This window comes from Chelonoidis abingdonii, chromosome 6 (assembly GCF_003597395.2).
Source record: "Chelonoidis abingdonii isolate Lonesome George chromosome 6, CheloAbing_2.0, whole genome shotgun sequence".
Lineage (NCBI taxonomy): Eukaryota > Metazoa > Chordata > Testudines > Testudinidae > Chelonoidis > Chelonoidis abingdonii.
Window position 1 is genome coordinate 95,373,166 of NC_133774.1, and position 16,868 is coordinate 95,390,033.

The 16,868-nt window shown below is 42.5% G+C and overlaps 1 protein-coding gene across 3 annotated transcripts in view; it reads left to right on the forward strand.

The window, feature by feature from the left end:
- Nucleotides 1-11,228: 11,228 nt before the first annotated feature.
- LOC116837437 (histone-arginine methyltransferase CARM1-like) overlaps nt 11,229-16,868 on the forward strand; it is a 125,879-nt gene continuing 120,239 nt past the window's right edge. The window contains exon 1 of one of the 3 annotated variants that reach the window (XM_032801798.1): nt 11,229-11,683. In XM_032801798.1, the coding sequence (XP_032657689.1) occupies nt 11,356-11,683 (328 nt within the window). In that variant the 5' untranslated portion in view covers nt 11,229-11,355. The remainder of the gene's footprint in view (nt 11,684-16,868) is intronic. The other 2 variants (XM_032801800.2, XM_032801797.2) reach the window with 2 other exon arrangements.

Sequence of the window (16,868 nt, forward strand, 5' to 3'; positions counted from 1 at the left end):
GCATCTGACGAAGTGGGTATTCACCCACGAAAGCTCATGCTCCAAAACGTCTGTTAGTCTATAAGGTGCCACAGGATTCTTTGCTGCTTATATAACTGAAAGTTATCTGGTACTGCAGACTCTTTTCTGGTGGCTTCACATACACGCTGGACAAGTTGGACCCACATGAGACCCTCTCAGCGAAGATGAGCAATTGCCCAATGCTACTCTTAGGGTCTTCTCAGAAAGAATGAAGTCAAGAATTCAAAAGCAAAGGTAGCTGAAGTTATTACAGGACTGAAGATAGCACATGCAATTCTGAAAAATGTATATAAAGAAAATATTTATTTAGGCTTGGACCACCACAGGTAGAAGCCCTGATTTTCCACAGCTTTATCCCAAGTGCAGGCATTATCACCTGTGCAAAATGAGTGTAAAAACACTACCAAATCAAAGTGGTACTGGTTTATACCAGTGTAAATGGTGTAAATGACTACACAAGGATCAAGGCAGTGGAGAGCCAGGCCCAAAAGTGAAAAAAGAAATCCCTCCGCCACCCAAATCCTTACACATACAGTTTTGCAGAGAAAAAAGGAGATTTATGATTATTGTATTTGCAAGCCAGGAGTATTCAAATTCTCTTACAGTGTGGACCACATCTTAGTAGAGAATTTTTCTCATGGACTGTCTCCCAGGCACAATAATGCAGACCACTTTTCCTCCCACTGGAAGTTTTGCTTATTAATATTAGGAAAGCATTCAATGTTGTCTAACTTATTTTAATGCACTATACTAACCTGGAAATAAGGAGCAAAGGTGGCATCATACCAGCAGCCATCTCTCCAAAGGCTTCCAGAAGCACTTCACGGACTGCTAAAGGTCCACTGCTCACATTTTTGGACGCCGTATTCCATGTGCAGGACTTGGAATGCTATTTTTAATTGAGGAAGTCCCGTTAAGTAACAAAACCCCAGCGTGTCAAAGATCTTGAAAGGCCAGGATCAACACAGCAGAACACACATTTTATGCAGGGTTTAGGAAAAGAAAGAAAAGTTGCCTCTTCAAATTTGGTGACTTCGGCTAACTACACCACAGTCCAGCGTCACTACCTGTATTTTACCTCAATCAGCTTATTTCAGATGAGGTCTGAAAGCATAATAAGATGCAATCCTGAAATCTGCACAGAAGCCTACCGGATAAGACTATCAGTCTTTCTACTCCACTGACCAGTCAGGGTCCATTTACAGATCCTCTAAGTTGGTTTGTAATTGGAGATTGAGGTGACCTGGCTTAACTGACGCAGCAGTGACGCTGAGAAGTTTTTCTTCCAACACACATCTACTCACAAAGAATCTGTAAAATAACTTCCTCCACCCTGATAAATGTCCTTAGGCCGTATTATTCAGTCCTGACTCATGTAAAATACCCACCAACTTCACTGGGCGTTTTATCTGAGAGAAGCTACATGATCTCACCCATTATCAATATTAAGAAAAATAATTTAAATTAGCTTCATATATCAAAACTATTTACTCCAGTTCTTCCAGACTCTGCTATAATATGGATCCCACAGCACAAAATATGGCAGAAATCCAGAGAAATTTGTTATTTCTGGAAGACACTATTCAAAATAATACAGTTTATGAACAGGAACTGTCCTATTTTTATTACTTCTGTTTTACAGGGTAATATTCTGTACACTATTGAGACTCTCAATTAAATAAGCAATGTACTGTATCATGTTTAAAATTCTGTTTAACTTGCCTCCTCTCAGCAATTTACATCTATAGTATAAAATGCCACATGGCTCACAGCAAACTAAACTGCAACAATCATTTCGTTGCACATCAGTGTCTGTGCCAAATGCCATTACATATATGAAGCGAACCATCAGTGCACACAGGGACCCCGACATAGGCTGTTGAGAAACCTTGACCCATTTTTGGCACAGTCAGAGGTATGCCAAATAGAGTTGGTGCGCTGACTTGTAGTTGATGTGGCTGATCTCATTCCAGATTTTGCTAAATCCTATTTGCATTCTTTCCCAGTGGCTGGATTAGTCTAACACTAGGGAATTTTTATAAAAACCTTCTTGACAATAGTACTACAACAGTGTTGCTGTTACCAGCGTGTCCTGGCTATTTTATGAGCAGAACCATTTTTAGTAAGAACTCTTCTGCATAACACATTTTCCTGTGGAAATGCTATGCATTCATAACCTGGAGACATTTTTGCTATCATAACTGCTCCAGCCACTCCAGCTCTGTTGGGATTCCTTAATCTGGGAAGATTCCCAGAAAATTCAAGCTAATGAACAGGGTACCTGGGACTCCAAGCCAGAGCCCACTTAGCTTCCCAAAGGAAGTTGTCTTCAGCAGCAGGACAAGTGTGGGAGTTCAGACTTTCCTGCTTCTTTCTTGCAATGTGAAATTCAGTCTGGTACAGAGAGCTGGAGAAAGGTCTCCTTTTCCATTTAGGGATGAGTGGGGGTGGAGGAGCAGTCAGCAAAGCAGAGGAAGGCCCTGAGCTGGTCCCATGAAGGCCAAAGTGCAGGGAAGGGCCCCAAGAGCTTCAGCTTGAAGTCTTAGTATCTTGCACAGATGTTGAGAGGTTGCAGTAGCAACTGCTATTCCAGCTCACAGGCTGGAGTAATGGTCAGAGATGGGGATACATTGCAGCATCCTTATTGGCCGTAATATGGGGAGATGGATTCTACTTTACCATCTGCTCTAGTTACTTGGGCTTTAGGTGGCAAAGTGAATTCCACCCTAATATGACCATTTTACCATATATTTGCAGGTCAGTAGCAACCAGTGATCACCATTCTCTCCCTTTCAGCATTGTTTCTGAAGTTCAGTAAAGTATTTTTTTCCTCTGGGACTATTTGATGAACCCCTCCCTTGCTGAAGCTTCACCCAAGAAAACCAAATCCAGGAGTGCATCTAAAAAGTCTTCAGAAATATGCTACTTTCATCCTGTCAGCAGGCCCACGTTCCATCAATGAAAGACTAGTGTGGCATAGTCCAATCCCCATTCTCTCAACCACAGCTCTTCAGACAAACTTCAGGAACATGCAGAACAGAAACATTCACCCACAGCCCTCAAGGCTCAGCATGGGACCAAATAGCCAGACTTCTCCCCACTGTCAGGCTCCTCAAGGGTCAGTGAATGCTGTGGCTCTGCATAGTCACCAGCTAGCTCTGTGATGTGTATCTGCAATATTCTGTAACAATACCAAAGCTATTCGTGATTTACCCTCAAAGCTTTTAAAGTCCCCATCCCCCTCATACCAGGGAAATATTTAATAGCTTTGAAGTTAGTAATATAACTAAAAGTAATGTATCAGATATGAAAAAGTTTTGTATAATATTAGTGCTAAAATAATTTCAGTACCTTGCAAAAAGGATTGTTTCCTACTTGCAGTGAGGTAGAATGTGTGCATGTAAAAAGCCCTAACTGATTTATTTAAAATTTTAATTTCTGGTTATAGCAGTGGCAGTAGATTACTCTCTGCTTAGGAGGTTTATGAAGAAGCCTGTAACTTGATAGTTCATTTCCTGAAATTTCATGACATTTACATGGTTTTAAACGTTTGTAATAGCATCTAGTTGCTGTGGTGATAGTCATACAATAAGGCTTTAGTCCTGCCAAAACTTACGCATATGCTCAACTTTAAGTACGCAAGTAGTCCCATTTACTTCAGTAAGCATGTTCTTAAGTCTTTGAAGGACTGGGTCTTAATCTTCACACTTATCTCCATTATCCATTTATGCTGTGACTTTTGAATAATAAATAATTTATTCTACCTTTTATAACAGGTGAATATTGTAGTAAACTGCCTTTTTTTTCTTTTGTTCTTTTTTTTTTTTTTTAGTTTTGATGGAATTAAAAATGGTGTCCTGATACAAGACCTTTGTGCTTATGCAATCATGAGTCTATATGCACTAATAATTATTTAGCTATTAATACTTATTAATCATTCCCTTCTTCCTGGTTTGATGTAATATCTTAAATACTATTTTTCCCTGTAAATCAACTAAAACAAACCGGGCGGGGAGGGGGAAATAAAAATAAATACAGGTATATATAAAAATAACAGCTATTGTTTCTTATCACTCATTATAATTTATAATCTATGAAATATAAAGACTATTTAAGAATCAAGATGTCATGAAGTAGCTAACCCGTTACACCCAACATTCCATATTATATTCACGGCTGAAGGAGTATTGTGCATATAGAGTCTGGTTCTGCCAACCTTATCCACAGCAGGCAGGCCCTTAGACTCCTAAATTGCAAGTTGCTCTGTGCAGGAAGACCCACATCAAAGTCAGCTTGTCTCTGCACAGGTGCAGGGCTCCAACTGTGCAGAGCAGCTTGCAGGGTAGGTGTTTTAGTCTGTGGTAAATCTGAAGCACTTTTCCTGTCTTGGGGCTGGTTTCATAATTACCACCAATGTGTGTGTATATATATATATATATATATATATAAAGGGTGGGCACATGGTTCTGTGGAATGAGCAGTGATCAATCCAATCTAGTCTGCCATGTTGAGAAAGTCTGAATAAGCGAACTACATTCAATAAAATATGTTGTTGTGTTCTTGTAGATAGTAAGGAAGGATGCTTTACAAACTTAGTATGTTTAGTTCAAGTTTCCAGGTGTCAAATATGGGCTTTGCATCAGATAACCACAAATTTAGGATAAGTTTTTTCACTATCAGTGAAAATGGACTGGTAACTGCAATTTCACACACATTGACGTTATGACTTTTGTGGATACACAGAAAACATAGAACTGAAGCAAAAGTTATCATTCCTATTATTTCTACAGAATAATTTTGAAACTGGACCCATAAATTCTATACAATAAGGCATTCCCACAAACAGTGAAATGGGGATGCCACCTAACAGTTCAAAATAGCATTGGTAGTGCTGGCCAAATTTTGTTTGCAGTTGCAGAGGAATATGGATGATGGATGATGTTATACTGTGGTTATGAATCTGTTGCAAGTTAATATTTTATAAATGGCATCAAAGGTTCTAGACAAGTTAGCCTCTAATACTTCAAATCCATGTCTTTGTCAGAACTTATGGGGACTGATGATCTTTCATCTATAGTATTCTATAAGATTGTGTAAAATGTGGAAATAAAATGTCAGAGACTTTTCTTATTGTGCGTGTTTCTCTGTGTCTTTTATATGAACTGTATTGTGTTGTGACTACAGTTGGTTCAGGGACATAAGAATGGTACTGAAGAAGCAGGTCATTTAGAGTTGTAATCCTTGGACCAACCTAGGGTTTGATTTTCGTTTGCAGGTTGAGCCAGTACAACAGATGTGGTAGTCAAAAGATAATGCTTTAGACAGGAGCTTAAAAAATTCAGTCTTACAGGAGAAATGATGGCTTGTTCAACCATTTGCCATGGTAATACCTGTCATCAGCTAGAACGTAAGTGTAGCCATTCCTGAATCACACAGCGATGCTACATAGTTGTAGTTTCCAGTTCAGAAAGATGAGGCCTCCTACTTCTGTGGACATTTGTATTTGATAATGCTAGTCCTAGCTTTCTTGGTGTTCCACAAAAAGTGTTTGATAGCTTGAACCAATTTTTATAATAGGGAGGATTTCTCAGGGTGAAAGTAGCCTCAGAAATATGTTCATTTTCTTTACATGAACATGGCCCCATAATTACTGCAGATAGTTTTATTGTACTTGGGGCAAATACCAGTTTAGTAAAATAAACTCTTTAACAGACGTAGGACCCTAAAGTTCTTTACCTACTATCAGTGGAAACAGAATTATGAGCATCATTAGTTAATGGAATTCATCCCACTAGGGAGCTAATAACTGCACAACTCATGACAAAGAAGCCAAACACACATGATGAAGGTGTTTTTCCTTGAATGAGATTGATTTCACATCCTACAGATGCTCGTTATTATTTCTCCTCTGCCAGACAAATACAGAAATAATAAACAGGTATGGTTCAGTGAAATGGTTTCAGAATGTATGATATGCAGGAGTATCATTATATTCTCTGGACTTGCAAGTTTACCCCACAACTCCATGAATTTTCACTTCCGTCACACATTTGAGGCAGACAGGCATACCACTTTTGATATAGCTGAATTTTTTACCATTAATCCAAGCACCTTTATCTGTTTTCCAAATGCCCCAGTCCAGTTGTGCCTCATTCTGAGGTCCCTTGTCTCATTCTGGAACATTCTCCTTAGACTCTCCCAGTAATTCTCCTAATAACCCCCTTAGGTGACAACCCATCTGACAAAACTGCAAAGGCCAAAAGAAAAATAAATCAAGGTAACTTTTATGACAAGGCAATTTAATTCAGGCTCTCCAGATTTTGTAGCCTGACTTCCCAGAACTTTGCGATCTGTGGTGGTCTCTGAAATAGTAAAAAAAACAAATACCAGCCTCTTAATCTTGTGGTGAAGGTCAATCTTCAGTGGTCTTACAACCAGTTGACCAGCTGGAAAAAAGCTATTAATAAGGACAGTTACTACTGGGTCTCTTTATTGTCCTTCTTTCCACCTTTCTCCCAGACCTGTTAGCAAAAGCATTTGTAGAGGCTACAGCCCTATCGCCAGCTGTAGAAAAGGGGAAAAGGGTTAGTCAAATCTTCTAGTGCCCTACCAGTCAAGGTCAAGTTAGCTACTGTTACTGAAATTCCCAGTAATACTGTTCCCTTAGATCGGGGTGGGCAAACTATGGCCCGCAGGTCAGATCCGGCCCATCAGGGCTTTGGATCCAGCCTGCGGGATTGCCACCCCTGTGGCGCTGTGGGCCCCATGTGGCGCTGGGGTGGCAGGACAGAGGGCTCCACCCGCCGCACCTCCTATTGGCCAGAAACAGGGAACTGTGGAAGTACTCACAGGTGAGGGCAGCACAGAGAGCCCTCTGCTCCCCCTCCCCCAGGAGCTGCAGGGATGTGGCACCAGCTGCTTCTGGAAGTGACGTGGGGCCCTGGCCCCAGTGTGCACCGCTGCCACCCTGGACCCACTCCAGGTAAGTGGTGCTGGGCCAGAGCCTGCACCCCAAACCCTGCCTGCACCGCAACCCCCTGCCCTGAGCCCCCACTGCACCTCTTCTGCACCCAACCCCCTGCCCTGAGCCCCTTCCTGCACACTGCACCCCCTCGCACAGCTTGCACTCCTTCCTGCACCCCTGCCCCAGCCTTACATTCACAGCCCTGCATGCAATTTCCCCACCCAGATGTGGCCCTCGGGCCAAAAAGTTTGCTCACCCCTGCCTTAGATGTATGGGCCTCACTTGAAGGACCTAGTCTAGAAGGGCATTAAAGCATTAGACTCTGAGTTCTTTGTTAACTCACTCTCTCCAGTAAGCTTCAATAAAATGGATTTGAAGGATTCAGATTTCTTGGATAACAACTGTCTCCACAAGGAAGTTCCAGATCAGCCCTGCTATTTTTCCTTGGGGTCCTGCTGGTTCTATGCAGGAAAATTACCCGGGTTTTAAAGTTTTATCCTACCGTCTCCTTCAGGCGGTCTTGTAGTGTTTCTTATTAACTGTGAGCAGAATAGGCTTGATGATGTTTTACCTCTCTACCCAGCACTCCAGAAATGAAATACCATAATCTATGCAGTCCTGAATTCTGGCAAATCACATAATTTTCCTGCTGATGAAGTTAAGCTCAGGTCTGCCTCCCCTAAAACAGATTCTGCAATGGCCAACTGTTTGCAGAGTAAGTCCCTACCAGTTGGAGGTAATGCCATGAACAAAATCCCTCCAGATCTGAAATATTCACCTTGAAATTTTAGTAGCAACCTCAGAGTAAAGAACTCTAAAAGCAAAGACATCTGAGCGAGACAAATTGGGAACTATATCAAGAGAAAATATGCTTAAGTGGGACTTACGCTGTACAGAGGCGTCATGTCGGCCTCTGCACAACAGGGGGAATTCACCCACTATGTTACATTCCCATAAACGTAAGTTGGCGCCACTATGAATGCAGCTGTTATCAGAACACTTATCTTTTGCACAATGAGCTACCGTTGCCTATATTAATTAGCAACCTGATTGTCCTTGTAGTGTGTTCATTTAATTAACATTGTAGAAAGCAATAAACATTTAAAAACATAGGAATTGTGATACCTGAAAAAGCCAGTAAACCATCTAGTCTTATATCTTGTTTCTGACAGTTGCCTGTGCTGGAAGCTTTGAAGGAAGACAAAGAAGAAAAATATAGTAGACCCTGCAAACCCTACAATAATATACTGTTGTACCATAGGAGGAAGGGGGGAATTTTCTTGCTGACCTGACATGATATTCATTTTATGCCCTGAAAAGAAGGGTTGGTTGCCTTGTCGTTTTTATGCTAGCTAATATAATTGCTCATACGTGTTATAAGTTTCAATTAAAATACCATCCTCATTGCTTAAATTAACCATTTTAATAGTTAATCTCCGCAGACCCCATCTTGTGTGCTTTTAATTGAGTAGTTACTGTGGTTAGCAGGAAAGGAAGAGTTGAAAACAGAAAACAATTCTATTTTATAATTGTTTTTGTTTGTAAGCTATTATTTCTTTCATGTTATCTAAATTAAATAAGTTATTCTCTCCTGCCACTAATATTTTCATTGCAAAGGAGAATTTTCCCACTTGGCAAATAATTCTGCTATAATAATATTTTAAAGGAAATTCTGTGAATTCCTTTCTCTAGTCTTCATGCTTGCCTTTTACTCACATTGACAAGAAGGGGAATGTAGGTCCACACATCAAGGAGAGAATGGAACCTCTCAAATGAGCTGCAAATTACATGGGAATTTGTTTTTTTGTAGGGGTTGTTTGTTTTTTTGATATTTCAATCCAGTAGTGGTTTAAGTGCCCATTGCTATGTTGATAACATGTAGAACTTGAATTTGGCCTATTTATTTCTCATTTTCAAGTCCACATGCATGATGTGTTTCTAGTTTAGGATTTTAAACTGTTAATTTACTTTTTAAAGTTTACAGTTTATTGTCAATAATAAAATCATAAATCATTTTTGTACTATGATGCAATCCCTGCATTTAACTTTTACAGCAAAAATGTCTCACGAATAATGTCCTTGCACTTTTCTCTTGTCAAGAGTGAAAAGTTCTCAGTGAAAACGTTGCTCTTACAGCAAAAGAGTGACATCTCCTGGTCACCACTCTGGCTACATTTATTAGTTCTCTGGAAACAAAGAGGATAAAGGAGAAACACCAGGAAAGAAAATGACTGAATAATTTGGATTTTAATAAATCATTTGATACATTATCTTACTAAATCACTCTCACAAACTCATTTAAAATAAGCTTGGATATGTACAATTGAGAATTACCTGAATGATAAAATAATTAATAATGTTTTTAAAAATTAGAGTATATGATTTTAGGCCCCAGTGCTGCAAATTAGGCATACTGTTAACTTACGCATATTATTGATCTGCATTTAAGTAGGCCCATTGAAGTGAATGGGATGGCTTGTGTGCACAACCTTACTCATGTCTGATCCATGAAGCAATTTTGGTGCCTAAGTCCCCATGCACAATACTGCTGCAATCTATGAAATTCCCACTTGGCTACTGCTTAACCCTGCAGGCACCTAAACTCACTAGGTGCCTTCGTTTTAGATACTGGGATGTGTGTGCACTGTAGCCACACTCTAGATATCCGGCTGCCTCTCTCTCACTTAAGCCCCAGAACACTTCACAAACTAGGGGAAGACGTGTGTTCTGCAACCTATGTCATGTGGGGAGTCTTGATCCATTGGGCAGCCTCTGAGCACGCCTACTGGTTTCGATCCCATTCAAAATCCAGCCAGAGAAGGAGGAGGAAATGGCACTTAACTTTTATCTAATTTTTAGTCCAGTGGTTAGAGCACTGGCCGGGGGTGTGGAAGACCCAGCGTCAATTCCTCTCTCTCTGACGGAAGAGGGAAAAGGATTTGAACAGTCATCTTGCCCATCTCTCAATAGAGTGCTCTAACCACTGTTTTATGAGATATTCTGATGTGGGGCTCCCACAGCATCTCCTATTGAAACTGTTCCATTGTGGATCAATAATGAAACAGTGATTGGAGCAGGGGGCCTGCACTTGGCGTCTCCCACCTCCGGTCCTAACTACTGGATTACAAAGTCATTCTCCGTCTGTAGCCCAATGACTGTTTCACTGTGGATAAATACTTACATGTTCATTGGGGCAGAGAGAGAGAATGACTCTAGTCAGTGGTTAGGACACCCACAGGGATAGGAGTGTTGTACATGTGATTTTCTAGGCATTTCTTTGCTCAGCACTGCACCGCTTGAGGATATGCCTACACTGCAAAAAAGACCTGCAGCAGCAAGTCTCAGGGACTGGATCAACACACTCCTGTTCACACTACAGGGCTAAAAATAGCAATGGAGATGTTTGGGCCCAACTGGAATCTGGGCCTATGAAACCCAGCAAATGGGAGTGGGTCTCAGGGCTTGGGCTCCAACCCGAGCCCTGCTGTCTAAACAGCTAGCCCAAGTCAGCTGAACCTGGCTCTGAGACTGGCTGCCACAGGTCTCTTTCTGCAGTGTAGATGCACCTAAATCCCTTTGTGGATTCCACCCTAAGAGTTTACAGGATTGGAGCCTCAGTGTGTTTTACTACATTCGAAATAACACAGGTTCTTTTCTTTTTCTTCCCTAGTTCTCAGTGGAGATAGGGCAAACAAGCTACATGCTGAAGGCCCACAGTTTTGACGCTGCCAGGAGAGAGAATTTTTGAGTGTCTTGGCTAATTTCACAACCATTCTGAAATGCACAAAAATTAAGTCTAGAATACAATTGAAAAAATAGGGACTAGTTTGGACCCCGCCAATTTAAACCAACCCCTTGCCCCCTTTATCTCCCCAGAATGTGAAAAGCTGGGGTCAGGGAACTTTACTCCCAGATGTTTTGCTATTTTCAAATTCCCACATTTAGAATGTGAACTGTGACCGTCATTGACACCCAGCTCTGAGTGCCTCACACATCACCCAGCTTTTGGTCAAACTGCTGCATTCGGAACGTGGGTGCTTTCGAGGGGAAAGCGGGTTTTAAATGTTTCACCACAAAATCCTTCCTCAGGCGGGTGAGCTGCATTGAAGCAGGCCTCACAATGCGATTCCACCGAGGGCGTGCTCACGTGAGCCAGGCTTTTTTGCACGGCTGCCTGGAGAGTCCTGCGGGAAACCATGGCTGCCCTCCGGTCCACAGGTGTAGCCACGCCGGTGGCCAGGAGGTGTCACTGTTTTGCTGCAAGCGCCGAGATGCCGCCAAACAGGGCTCACCCCAAGCGGTTCGGAAACTGCTAGTGGCTGAGCCGGCTTTGTAAAGGCAGGGAGGGAGGGGAGAATGCTGCGTTGCCAATGCCAGAAAGAGCCGGGAGGTGTCTCAAATGTGGGACTTGCTTATCAGTGAAACCTACCCGCCGTCTCTCCCTTTTCCTCAGCTCCCTTGCGCGCTGCGCTGGGCCGGGGAAGCAGCAGCAGCAGCCGCCTGAGCTCAGAGGCTGGGCGGCGGCAGGGATCATGGCTGCTCCTCAGCAGCACCAGCTCCTGCAGTACAGCGTGAAGCTGCTGTTGGTGAGCGAGGAGCAGCTGCGGGGGGGGCTGCAGCTTGCCAGCCCCAACCAGGGCGCGCTCCAGCTGGCGGTGCAGCCTGGCGAGGAGGATGCGGACGTGACTGTGACAGACGGTGAAGTATTGAGCACGCGCGGCTGCGAGGATGCGTGGGTGGGTTGGTGGCTGTCGCGGGCGGGGGGTTGCTGCTGGCAGGGCAGCTGGGGCTTGCTGTTGAAAACTGTTTTCCATCCTTTCCCCGCCGTGGGAGCCAGCTCCCTGCCCAGCGAGCAGGGTCCCGCTTGCCCCGGGCTCGCCCCTCCAGGGGCAGGGCTTGCTTTGCACGAGGGAGGGATGGGGGGGGGGGTGAGGAACTCTCCCTGGGGGCGCGTGCGCGAACTGGGCAGCTCGGCGCAGCCCGTCTTCGTTTGCGCGGCTGCTGCGTAGAGCGCAGCTTGGGCGGCTGCTCTGAACGTGGGAATCCGTCTTCCCCCGCGGCAGGCAGCACAACTTGTTGCAGAGTATCTGTGTCTCTAGACTCACGCTGAGGCCGAGATTCCATGTAATGGGGGCAGGGAAACGTGGGGGGTGTAATGACTGCGGCCACTGGATTTTCATGTTCAGTTGCAGGACAGAAGTTTCTTCCTGCGTAGTCAGTAGTTGCCTTGTCCGCAATGCACTGGCCCCTTCTTGAGTCAGTTACTCCCTGCACCATTCTCGGCTTCAGGTGCTGTAACAGTGACTGAATGGAGGAGAACATGGCTTAGCATCTGGTGAAGATACTGCATTTTGTCAGCTTTTGCGGCAGGGCTGTTCCTTTATTCTGTGTCCCTCCTGTCGTTGGGGGTCCCTTGTTACTCCTGCAGTACAAGTAATGAATAACAATACTGTGGTGATGAGCGCAGTAGCAATGTTTGGAGAGATGCTGCAGCTGGACAGGCGCTGTGTCGCCATTTGTTTGTACAGCACCAAACCCCGCTGATAATAGGGGGGTAAATGGTATGTTCTCACAATTTCCTACGAAGTAATGGATTAGTAGATACAAGTTCTTACTGTGGCTTTAGTGAAAACATAGCTGCCGTTATGTGCTTGTGAAATGCGCATAGGACCTTTTGATATCAATTAATTTTATGGAGGAAAAGTATTGGCCACAATGTCAGGGCTGTTCCCCCTACTGTTTTATTTTTATTTTGTATTTTAAGTGCGTGCTATAGGATTTTTAACATTAACAAGGCATAGATAGAATAAGTCTTTGTTTAACATCCTTGAAGGAGAAGCTCTTGATTCCTCCCTAGAGAGGAGGGTAAAAGCAACGAAATTGAAGGAGGGTGGGGGATAAACCATTCCCTAGATGCATTAATTTGTCTCTGTGTTTATGGTAACACTTAAAACTTCTCACACACTGGTTCCTGTGTTAGTCTGGTTGTAATGCTGCAAGGCAATGTATCAAAGCCATGTCCAACCACTTTTAGTGGTGTTCAGTTAGTCTCATAAATACAATCCAAGAAAATACATCCCTACACTGTGAATGGCAAGGATCAGCCCTCCAGTCACTTCTTATTGTTGTCTGCAAATGTGTCATGCTATTTTAGGATTCAAAAGGGGGAAGCACCCAAAAGCACAGGTGAAAAGTGCATCTGTGCGCATGCTCTGTCAAAATGGAAAGAGAACTTTGGTCAGTTTGTTCAATGTGTGGTGTATTTTATATACTTATTTGCTAGTACATTAGGCTTTCAATAAGAAAAAAGAATTGGGGGATCTGGGGCTAGGGAGAGCACAGTAAAAAAAAAAAAAATACTTCGAAAGTATAATGGCTACGAAAGGAAAATGAGTGCTGTTAGCAAAACAAATGAATCCTGGGATTATCTTGCAATGTGTTGAGCACCCTTTAACTCCCATTGGCACTTTGGAAGATTGGGCCCAAAAAGTGCTGAAAGGGAGTGTGAGATTAGGTGGTACAGCAGATTAAAATCCTGTTTGGGTCAATAGTGTAAATCAGTCTGATCTCATCCTAATTGTTAGTAGATACTTGTCCATGTTACTAAACAGTCAGACAATGTAGCATTTGTCAATCCCTCTCTCTCCCCAAAACTGGCCATAGATAAGGATAGTAAGATGGTATGGAGTGGGATTTAGAGGTCCATTGTTTGGAAGATTGGATATCACCTATCTGACTGGTTATGTCCATTTTATGCCTCAGATACGCTTAGCTTTTCTAAGCACTGATAGTCACCATCCGTTAAATACACTGGAATTTATTTTTCTACTAGCATTTAAAGTTAACAGATATTTGAATTGGAAAAGGATTGTATGACCCAACTGAAAACTTGAAAAATACAATGAAGACATTGTTTTTATCAAATCTAGGTTTTTAAACAGCCTTTGAAGTCCATAACAAATCCCAAGCCCTTTTATGCTGCTTTGGTTTCTCTGCTGCTGATCCAGTTCACAGATTTGTCCCAGTGCTGCAATGCTGATCTAATAAAGGCTTGTATTTACATGTGATACTTGGACAGAATTGAGGCCTGATCCTCCCAGCCTTTACTCACAAAAGGCAGTTCCTTAATTATGCAAGTGATTGACTTCGGTGAGGACTACTCATGTGAGTTCAGGATCAGGCTCCAGTTTATTAAGGGCTCAATTATGGCTTTTGGACACTGAATAGCACTGGGGGAAGTACCATCCTTGGCAAAAGAGGGGAATACATCCACAACTGTAGCTCTTTAGATGGCTTGCACATCTCCCTGTCCTCTCCTCCTGCACATTCACACAGCACCCTAAGCACTGTCAGACCAGGTGTGAGGGGAGATTCTTTTTAGAGCCATATGGCAGTTTTATCATTTGCTGCTTGAGCAGTTACTGTATTAAGAGAGAGATTAAGATTGCAAACACTTCTATGTGCCTTATTTTAGCCCCCTATGACTTTGATTTGGGCTGAAAGTTGTCACATTTACTTTAAAAGATAAGGAGGACTTTTCTGTGAAGGTTGAATAAAATTGGTCATGATGTGTCTTCTCTTTACAAATAGGTTATTTTAAAAGACATTATGCTGACTTGAAATCTTGATTTGTTTCTAAGTGTCTCTGTAGCTCAAAAATGACTTCTAACCCTTCAAACTTTCTGTGTGACTAAATTTTCTTCCAAAATTGTGCAAAGGCTATGTTTAGGCAAAAAGTTGTAATTCAGCAAACTTATTAATATTTGTTGTAATGATTATTGTGTGGGAGTACTTTGCCCTCTGGTGGATGGTTGCAGCTTGGAGCAAATATTAAGATTCCTCCTCTACTTAACCAAGGTAGAAGGCTTTCTCTTAGCTCAAGGAGTAGCAGACTGGTTTTTCTGGTGCTTAAGAACCAGGGTTCTGTTCCAGTCTTTACAGACTTGCGTGGTTTGTCTGTTAGCTGTAGGCTTTATTTGTAGCAATGGCTTCATTGCAGAATGACACACTATTTTTTTTCTTCAAAGTGTAAACGAAAATTGGCTACCCTGTCTTTGAGCTACTGATGGTTAAAAATGACTGTCAATATGGAGGCACTCTGTAGCAGGAGATCTGTAGTTATAATGGAGCCCTGATTTCATCATGTCCATTTATTCTTTTCTATCTGGGTTTTATACCATGCTCACCATCTTATCCGCGTGCTTTGCAGTAGTGCATTAAGCATCAGGACAACTTCTGTCATGTGTTTGTTCTTTTATCCTTTCCCTCAGTGGCGGAGTGAGTACACAGTGGACTGTTTTGGAATATAATATGTATACACACGCACGTTGCTATATGTTTATGCTAGAGAAGGCAACATTGAAGAGGTGTATCCTGCATTTGGAGCGGAAGGGGGTGAGATTTGTGATGGTTCTTAGTTCCTGTGGGAGTCCATTCCACAGTTTTGGGCGAGCCCCTGAGGAAGAACCGTCTCCTGCACAGAGGAGCTTTACGTTTCCTGTAGAGAGTTCCATTATTCCACAGGTGCAAAGTTCTTGACTTCTAACATTGCACAGGGCAAGTAATTTTGTGATTACTAGACCATTTGTTCAGAACCTTGGAAGTCTACTAGTCCTATGATTGTTAAGTTATGAATGATTTAAAAACTTGACATTTTATTCTGAGTCCACTTTTGGGGAGAGGGTCGTCCCTCTAGCTAAAAACAGCTTGACTGCAAATTTTCAAACTTTAAACACAGTCACATACCACTACCATGTAAAGAATAGGCTTACTGTACTTAAATGCTGGAAATTATTTACCAATATAGACCTTTCAGCTTTAATTAAAGCATGTACGGTATACCAATGTCAAGTCTGTATGGCACAACAGATGCTTTATAAAGTCTGTGCAGAAGTGGAGGGGTAATGGGAACGCTGAAGATATGTTGCCATATGCAATGTAGGAACTGAAGCAGAGGAGCCATAAATGCAGGTATTCTGCAGAGCTCCAAAGCTGTAGCAGAAAATGGAAGCCACAGGGAGCCAGAGATCCTGTGGCGCCCATGAGCTTTGTTGGAGTGTAAGCTTGGGGCAACAGAGACTTGTAGTCATGCCCAGATTGCATTTTGGAATAGCAGGAGAGAAGACACTGTGGAGCTACTAAGCTCTATTCACCTAGTAAGTTTTTTGTTGCTGCTGTTTTTGTTTGTTGTAAACCGGGAAGTTAAATAAAAAACTTGTTTCCTCAATCTTGATTAATGTTGCTCTGCTACATATGCGTACCAAGGAATGTTAGAGTTAAAAAATAAATAAATCTTAACCAATGAGGCAGTGTAGCCTAATGGATAGAGCACTGCATTGGGACTTAGCAGACCTGGAATTTTATTCCCACCTCTGCCAATAAACTTCTGGGTGATGTTGGGCAAGTCACTTCACTGCTCTGTGCCTCAGTTTCTCCATATGTAAAATGGCGATGATACTTCCATTGGAAAGCACTTTGAGATGTATTGATGACAAGTGCTGTATAATAGTACTGTTAGTAAGAGTATTAAGTATAAATATTTAACCGCTTACTTACAAGGGAAGGTAGAAAAATGTTCAGATACTTGGTCCTTAAAACTCTTGGGTAAGTGTACATATAAAACATTTAGCTCACCTATTGCAAAAAATAACTGTGATTCTGTCCCTCTTGGCGTCCCACTATCCATCTAGCAGGGATATGCTTCTATTAACTGTAGTATATAGGAATTGAGTAGCATCCCTTTGGGAGCCCTCTACTGGGCCTCCATACCTTCAATTGCAGAAGCAGCAGGTATCTAACAGAGTAGCTAAATTTATAGGGAGAGGCGGGGAGAGAGAGAGAGAGAGAGAGACTCACTCTCTGACTGGGGGGAGGAGGTGGGAGA